Consider the following 8774-nt stretch of genomic DNA (forward strand, 5'->3'; position numbering starts at 1 on the left):
GGTGTGCAAAAATAAAAAAGCTGGTGCAAAAATAAAAAAGGCGATGCAAATAAAAGAAACTCTGCAAAAATAAAAAAGTCGGTGCAAAAATAAAAAAGGTGATGCAAATAAAAAAGCCACAACGGAAGTGGGTTACCGGGGACTGTTTTTGCTGATGCACCTGTGTGAGTAGAAGACGACGCCGACGCACCTGTGTGAGGAGGTGGAGGTGACTCTGTGAGTGAGCTCGTCTTGTGGTGACCATCTACAGTGAAGACAGCTTATTACTGTCGTTGTTGATGTTTGTATCATTAATAATCATGCTAACAATAATCTAAGGCGTGGGTAACAGAAGTTATGTGGATGAATGTGAAGTTTAAGCTGTGTGGGGTGGCCAGGGACTTTTGTGAAAGTACCATGACCATAATGTCAGATTGAATCCTAAACTTGACTGTTTTTGCTTTGTCATTTACCAGGTCATGTTTTGTCCATTCTGTGGGGTGAACCTTCCATCCGTCCTGGTATATTGTGGCTCATGCTGTAGAAATGTCAGGTTCCTAAGGAGTCTTCAAGATGAAGGTACATTTCTTTCTGACAGTTAATGAGGTTCTTAAACATGATGGATTGCTATGTTTTTTCAGAGAATATACTGTCTGTTAGTCATGAATATACCACTTCATATGGTGAAATCCATAACAGAGGCATGTGGAATACAATGAATTTGAAAACAGACATGAAAAATTAAGAAAGTGTCTTAGTCTAGTAGGCTACTGATCCCTGTAAAAAATCCTATGCAACAATTTTGAATGTTTTGCACTGTGCTACTTTTATATAAATACATTTTCAATTAATTAACTTTAACAAGTGCATTGAATAGCTTGATTCCTCAATAACTCTAATCACTAACTACCATGTCACCCACACATGATAATCTTAACAATCTCATTTATTCACCTCTCTGTAAAAATTTAAAATGTTTATTATGCAGTTCATCATTTAGCCTCTAATATAGTGTCCTCCGTCCTAGCCCTCAGGTCCTGAAGCTAGTACTCCAGTGGATGAACTTATCCAAAAATATTTCACAGAGGGCCATAGTTATGAAATAATAGTGGACTTACTGAAAACCATCACAACATGTCAGTTTTCGCAATCTACAAAAAAGACTAAAACATGCAAGCCTGACCAGAAGGATCTACTACACTCCAATTGCTACTGTGCAGGCAGCTATTTCCGAGGAGCTAAAGGGATCAGGCCAGCTTTTAGGGTATAGAGCGATGTTGCAGATTCTGAAACAGAAACACTCTCGTCGTCAGACGAGACGATGTGATGCGCCTAATGGCAGAGCTGGATCCATATGGAACAGAGAATCGCTGCAGACGTAGATTTGTTCGAAGGGCATATCATTCAATGGGACCAAACAAAACCTGGCACGTTGATGGGTATGGTAAATTAAAACCTTTTGGAATTGGCACAAGTGGCTGCATTGATGGCTTCTCCAGAAAAATTATGTGGCTGAATTGTGGAAAGACCAACAACGACCCTTCAGTAATTGCTCAAAACTACATCAACTGTGTAGTTGAGCATGGAGTTTTTCCAAAGCGGCTCCGCACAGATTGCAGCACTGAAAATGGAATAATGGCCGCCATTCAATGTACCATGAGATCAGAGCATACAGACGAGTTTGCAGGAGCTAAAAGCCACATGTATGGCACTTCAACATCCAACCAGCGGATTGAAAGCTGGTTCCGGAAACAAAGGTTTCTGTCACTTTTAATTCATTTATGTTTTACTTGACCCTGGATTATTGTATTTGCTGTATGCATTTATATTATTTCTCAGATCCTATGTATATTGCTGTGCTTTTTAAAGGAAAGGGTATATTGTAGTGAAATCTCCAAAAAGCATGAGTCAGTAGTAAGTGGACTTGTACATTAATCTAAACCTCTTGAAGAATGATGACCTGGATGAATTTGTGTTTTCTATCTAGGAGCCAATTTTGGATGGATCTGTTCAGTGACTTGAGGGAGAGGCATCTCTTCAATGGCAGCCCTGCACACACAAAGTTGGTACGACACTGCTTCCTGCGAGTCCTGCAGAAAGAGCTGGATGAATACAAGCTGTACTGGAATACTCACACCATTCGTCCTGTTCACCAATCCCGGTGCCCATCTGGTAAACCAGAGGCAATGTATTACGTACCTCAAAGGTGAGTATCAAAGAGTTTCCCTGATAGTATTTTGGATTAAGTTATATAATTTACTAATAACGACGACACTGCCATCGTCGGGTCTATGGGGGGGGGGGGGGGGATTTCACCTCCTGGAGTCACCTTATTTATTATTTATTTTGTTATTAATTACTTAAAAACTGTAATATGTGGTGCTCTAAAATTTGTGTACTTGAATGCACTTGAAAATATTGTGTAACATTTTTGATTATAAAATTTAAGATTCACAATAAAGTTTTCCCTCATGTGCAATGCTTTCTCTAATATTTGATACTTAGTTTAACCTAAGATCATTGCTTGTCTTTGGGTCTCTGCATCCTTGTCCTGTAAGAAACTCTGGAGATAATTGGAATGACCATGAAAGTAAAACTTAACAGGAAACTTAATTGATGTGTTGCTCAGTGTGATCACTTTTCTGTACTTGCTCCTAGATTTGATGGGAGCAATTGTGGTTTCCCAGCATCTGCCCAAACCCTGAACCACATCACCAGCATCATGCCAGTGCCAGCAACTCCTGCTGGGGATGAGCATGAAACTCTCTTTGGAGAACTGCAACCACAGAGTGGTGTAAGAGCTCCTTTGCAGTGGGAATCAGCTGTAGAGAACTACATCACCCTGAAAAACATGGCTGGTCTGTAAAAATTTTAGGGACATATTTGTGTTGTGACAACACCAAAACAAACTTCTTTTTATTTGTCGAATTTGCTATATGTCATTTTCCTCTCTCCCCTGTCATTTGGCAGACGCTTTTGTCCAAAGCAACGTACAAACGTCTGTAATAAAGTTGTCTATGCCTGAAAAAATATCTTTAAAAAAAACAGTCTGTAGTTTTTTTGTTTGTTTTTTTTTATTTATAGAAACAAGCTGAAGCTGCAAGCACATTCCTGATATCAAATACAATAAAAATGTGCGGTGTTGACAACTGTCTATTTGCAATACAAAAAAAAAAAAATGGAATGTTTAATATAATGTACACAAACATGGATCTCTAGGTCAGAGTGTGACACATTATTTTAAGTAGTTTAAGCCTTGATTGTGTGACAATATTTTCAGACAAGGCTAAGTGTGAACGATAGACTATGTTTCGGAGCTACAATTACCAGAGCTGCTGAATCAGTGCTTGACTCTCCATCTGCAGGTTCCCATATCTGGAAGTAAAAAACAATATATCAGTGAGCACTTCAAATTTGATTGACAGAACTAGAGCTGAACAAATTTGAACATAAATATTGAAGTTTGTAAAATATGTGTAGGCCAGGACACTGCAACATTTACCGTAATTTAAAATGCTATTTTGGCACGTTTCATCAGAAAAATATGGCTTCTATGTAAAATCTAGAAACATTTTCATTTTCAGACAGAACTTACAATATAATCAATGTAAGACACAACAAATGTGGCACTCACCAATGTATCAGCTGCACTGAATTCTGCAGAGCTTGGACTCATGATGATCACCTCTGAATCCGACGAAGTGGTTTCGGAGGCTGCTGGTGTCCACAAAAAGGACAATACATTATGATCTGCAAAAAACAAACAAAAAAACAAGTATCATTAGGTTGCTTTGGACTTCAATTGCATGAACATTTTAGCCGTCAGTTCAATACCTCAATCTGACATTATGGTCATGGTATTTTCACAGAAGTCCCTGGCCACCTCACACAGCTTAAACTTCACATTCATCCAAATAACTATTGTTACCCACGCCTTAGATTATTGTTAGCATGATTATTAATGATACAAGCAACAACAACGATAGTAATAAGCTGTAGCCGTCAGTTGTTTCCATTCTCGTTAGTGGTCTCCCCGTGTTAGCCGAAGCTAACAATACACCGGCATTCTCCAGTACAACTTCAAACCTGGGGCAACCTGGCCTAACCAAATAACACATTAAAAAGTACACGTAGCGACATTAAACACTATCATGTTCACTTACTTTCTAGTTCGTTTTCCTATTTGTAGTTTCTTCTCGTCGTCGTCGCCGTCTTCTTCTCCTCACACAGGTGCGTCGGCGTCGTCTTCTACTTACACAGGTGCATCGGCAAAAACAGTCCCCGGTAACCCACTGCCGTTGTGGCTTTTTTATTTGCATCACCTTTTATATTTTTGCACCGACTTTTTTATTTTTGCAGCGTTTCTTTTATTTGCAGTAGCGTTTCTTTTTTGCAGAGTTTCTTTTATTTGCATCGCCTTTTTTATTTTTGCACCAGCTTTTTTATTTTTGCACACCAGCTTTTTTATTTTTGCAGCTTTTCTTTTATTTGCAGCGGTGGCGGTATTCGGCCACCGTAGACTCCCTTCCATGAAAGTATGTAGCAAACTTTCTTTTCCTGCCACAGCTGCGGTTCGCTGCATTTGCTTACTGGACAGATAGCAAGATGCAAAACTGAGCCGTGTTCAAACAAACGCCCAAAATAAACTTATTGGCATTCACAGTCCTCTGTCTCTGTTCACTGTTACGGTCATGGCATGGGTGTGTGTGTGTGATGTGTGATGTACATTCACAAGTCCACTCCCTGTTACTGACACAGATGAGATGATCACATATGTTCAACCAAAAGCAGAAGTACCAGTTGAAAGCTGCAGCCGCGCAGACAGAGAAGCCTCCACTCTTCCTCACTCAGACACACACTCACACTCTGCAGCCATGCAAGAGGGCAACGTCACCTACGCCTCGGTTCAGTTCAAGAACTCCCTGAAGCCACCCGCAGCATCAGCATCAGCATCAGCATCAGCATCAGCAGGTGGGTGATCCTCTCAGAGGTTTAGGCTGTGTAACTTTTGGACCTAAATTGCTGTGCTGTGAAAAAACAAAAACAAAACAAGAATAGACAGAAAATCACCAGAAACATTTTGCTGTCATGTGATGTTCTAATGTAAAGGCCTATAGAGTCAGTTTGAAGAAGAAGGAGAAGAAGAAGAAGAAGAGGAAGAATCCAGTCCACTGGTACATTAAAGTGAGGTGATGCAGAACAGAGTCGATTTGTTCAGAACAACATAAGAAGAGACGTTTCCGCTGCTTCCCTTTTTTAGAAACACAAACGTTGTCCTCATCCTCCATGTTCCCATGGTGACGAGTGTGAAGTTCAGAGAACAACACAGGAAGGGTCATGTTGTTATGTTATCTGTGAATGAATGAACTTTGCATAGAACCAACAACAAACTGTTCTCTGTTCCTGAAGTCCTATCATCTAGACCAGCCGTTCTCAAACTGTGGTACGTGTACCACCAGCGGTACGCTGGCTCACTTTAGTGGTACGGTGCGGAGGAATCAAATATCTATGAAAAATATCTGAACCATGAGATAATTGAAATGCGACTTAAAATAGGTTTAGCCTTTCATAAATGTTTGCACACGGCACACTACTAACCTTACTGATAGTAGCGCTGCGTGCAGAGGTGAAGTAAAAGGAGGAGGATGTTTCAAGCATCCTGGACGACTGTGAGCTGAGTGCTAATGTTAACGCAGCGCTTCGAAATTTCCACTGCGATGGAACGCAACAGTTTTGGGGGGGGGGGTTTCGACCTTTGCGATCTGCCGGTCTGTCTCGCGGACTAATTAAGGGAAGTTGGATAATTTCCCACGGCACACCTGACGTTCTCTCGCGGCACACCGGTTGAAGAACACTGGGTTAAAGCACTTCGTATCGTGCCAGCCTCAAAGCCGGTAAGCTGCACACAATTGGTGAACTAATGACACATTGTCACGGAGAGTACGAGCCGTGGCAGATGACGTTAGGAAGACACTGATTGAACGCATTAAAAATAGTTGTTATTATTCCATTGAACTGGACGAGACTGCTGATGATGCAGGTTTGGCCAATTGACTTGTTTCTGTCAGATATGAACAGGAGGACTTCCTGTTCTGTCAGGCCTATAAGAGTTATAAATGCTGTGTGTTTGAAGTACAGTTGTTTGTGTTTTTGACTGAAATGCAGTTGTTATTAATGTTCTCACATGCTGTGTGTGTGTGTGTGTGTGTGTGTGTGTGTGTGTGTGTGTGTGTGTGTGTGTGTGTTCATATGAGCGAGTTCTAGTACCAATTTGTACAATGTGTCTGTGACTGACAAAGGTCAAAGTAGATACTATTCTTATGAGAAATTAATTTGCTTCCTGTGTGTATTTTACATAGCAGCTGAATAGGGTCGGCCTACGCCACTGTATTTTAACATGGGCCATAGTGGAGGTACTTGGAGAGCCAAGAATGTTCTGAGGTGATACCTGATGTAAAAAGTTTGAGAACCACTGGTCTAGAGAAAGTGATGACATCGTGTCTGAATTATTCATCGTCGTGGTATCGGGGCCTTGAATGTCCGCACATATTTAATGAAAAAAACAATACCAAAGGAAACGGTTCATCCTCAGGGATCATGATCGCCCAGCAGATTTCATAATAATCTGGATCCCTAGGGTCCCTCAGTCTGCATGACACACTCAGACTCAGCCTGTATGCAGGTATGCAGGCATCAGCCATCACCAAGTGAGAGCAGGATTACTGCATTCATGAACTGTTCAGTGTTTAAATAGCAGTAGATTAGCAGATTAACCACTGGGTCTTCTCTCTTTCTTCTTCTTCTTCTTTTCTCAGCCAAAAAGCAGGAGGAAGCGGTGTATGATGAAGTGAAAGTGCAACGACCAACCACAAGCAACAAGACTGACACAGGCGGTAATCTGGACCATAATCGACACGCATCACATGGAGCGCTCTATGCAAATGCAGCACAAACCACAACTGCAGACGTGTCAGACATTTCATCTCATACTAGGTTTGTTTGTGCAACAGAGGGAAAAGCAGCCGGACAAAGCCGTTGTTACCAAATCCTGGCCTGGTGTGCAGGGAGTCTTTGTGTCCTGCTGCTGCTGCTGGCCGTCATCGTGCTGGTGGTGCACAGTAAGTACACACACACACACACACACACACACACACACACATACACACACACATACACACACACATACACACACACACTCAGTAATCCATGGGTGCACGCCGCCTCATCACTGCTGCTTTAAGAGGAAGAGTGTCGTGAGCTGAACTCAAGCTGTGTGTTCACTGGGTCAGAAGCTGCAGCTGCCAGATCCAGTTTGTTTGTAGAAAGAACAGAGAGAGTTTGTGAGGTCAAACTAACCTGCAGCAGAAGAGGCAGGAGCAGCTTCTGACCAGGTCAAACACACTGAGAGGGTTTCCACCATCACTGTGTCCTAAAGGAGCTCCTGTTGGTTTCACAGTGATAACTCTTCATGGTGACACAAACGTTCAAAGTGACCTGACAGAGTTGAGAAACAACCAAACTGCTCTCATGAGGCTCAATCACAACCTGACAGGAAGCATCAACAACCTGAACTCAGCCAATGAGAACTTAACAAATCAAATGGACAGTTTGAGGAGCGATGGCTTGAATCAGAAAGTCCAGATTGATGATCTGACTCGAGGCTATGCTGTCTTAGAGAAGAACAACACCGATCTGACTCGAGGCTATGCTGTCTTGGAGAAGAACAACACCGATCTGACTCGAGGCTATGCTGTCTTGGAGAAGAACAACACCGATCTGACTCGAGGCTATGCTGTCTTGGAGAAGAACAACACCGATCTGTCTGCAGATAACCAGATGCTGAAAGCAACCAACAGCAACTTCACCAAGCAAATAGAGAAGCTGCGGGAGGAGAAGAGGGAGCTGACCTTCACTGTGGCTCAGGAGACCATTGATGACTACTGCCCCAAAACTAATAGAGGTAAAGTTAGACACATGAATGATACTAACATCACAAACAATGATGTCATCTTCTTTATTGATTGTTCTTCATTGTCTTCTTTAGGGAGACAGTGTGTAGTTTGTCCAGGAGGATGGATGCATAACAGCAGCAGCTGCTATGGAGTTATAGACGCATTTGATAGAAGCTGGGAAGAAGCTCGACAGGACTGCAGAGAGAAGAATTCAGAACTGGCTGTTATAGAAAGTGCAGCTGAACTGGTAAGAACACCATTTAAAAACCTAAAGATCTTTAGTGGCTGAGCTCTAATGTGTGTTTGGCTCTTCTTCATGTGGAAACACATTTACAGCCAATGGGAGGTTTCATAGAAAAGCATCAAACCTGAGAGACAAAGCCTAAATATGAAGATATATGTTCAGTCTATCTGTAAGAAAAGACTCTGTCATGACTCATAACTCATAACTCTGTCATCCTCAGGCTTACATGGTCGGGGAATTCAAGTGGTTTGTACCCAGTAAAACCAGAGGCTCATGGATCGGTCTGGAGGTCTCTGATGGAAGCTGGAAGTGGGTTGATGGAACTCCAGTGGATGCAAGGTAAGAAACATTCCTGAACACCATCAATCATCAAACCTGTCAGTCACCATCTCACCATCAGCTCCTTCCTGTTCCTCTCTCAGCTGGTTGAAGCTTCCTCCTCCTGTCCACGCTCACTGTGGATACTTTTCCTTAGAGTCACCATCCATCACCACAGGAAGTTGTGACAGAAAGCAGCGATGGATCTGTGAAAAGAAATCTTTTTAGTCTCAAAACGCTTCGGCCACAACTGGGAGAGTCTGCAGGGATCATTGATTACA

At 42.0% G+C, this 8774-nt stretch overlaps 1 protein-coding gene and 2 long non-coding RNA genes across 6 annotated transcripts in view; 2 read left to right on the top strand and 1 right to left on the bottom strand.

Moving 5' to 3' along the window:
• Positions 1–425: 425 nt before the first annotated feature.
• Positions 426–3223, top strand: LOC142988982 (uncharacterized). The gene is made up of 3 exons (XR_012960640.1): positions 426–558; positions 1967–2185; positions 2638–3223. It is a non-coding gene; the product is annotated as an uncharacterized LOC142988982 (long non-coding RNA).
• A 9-nt stretch (positions 3224–3232) lies between these two features.
• LOC142988983 (uncharacterized) lies at positions 3233–4231 on the bottom strand. Its single transcript, XR_012960641.1, has 3 exons — positions 4143–4231; positions 3614–3729; positions 3233–3354 (listed from the first exon to the last, which is right to left on the bottom strand). It is a non-coding gene; the product is annotated as an uncharacterized LOC142988983 (long non-coding RNA).
• A 451-nt stretch (positions 4232–4682) lies between these two features.
• The window catches only part of LOC142988965 (uncharacterized), a 5126-nt gene continuing 1034 nt past the window's right edge, over positions 4683–8774 (top strand). Inside the window, exons 1-7 of one of the 4 annotated variants that reach the window (XM_076138289.1) lie at positions 4683–4950; positions 6795–6872; positions 6990–7097; positions 7436–7939; positions 8024–8178; positions 8396–8514; positions 8653–8774. The exon at positions 8653–8774 is cut by the window's right edge and continues 1034 nt beyond it. In XM_076138289.1, coding sequence (XP_075994404.1) covers positions 4743–4950; positions 6795–6872; positions 6990–7097; positions 7436–7939; positions 8024–8178; positions 8396–8514; positions 8653–8774 — 1294 coding nt within the window. In that variant the 5' untranslated portion in view covers positions 4683–4742. Of the gene's footprint in view, positions 4951–6794; positions 7098–7435; positions 7940–8023; positions 8179–8395; positions 8515–8597 lie in introns of all 4 variants that reach the window. The other 3 variants (XM_076138287.1, XM_076138288.1, XM_076138290.1) reach the window with 3 other exon arrangements.

Source organism: Genypterus blacodes, unplaced genomic scaffold (genome assembly GCF_046128005.1).
Source record: "Genypterus blacodes isolate CSIRO-AG114 ecotype Tasmania unplaced genomic scaffold, CSIRO-AGI_Gbla_v1 ptg000358l_1, whole genome shotgun sequence".
Classification (NCBI taxonomy): Eukaryota; Metazoa; Chordata; class Actinopteri; order Ophidiiformes; family Ophidiidae; genus Genypterus; species Genypterus blacodes.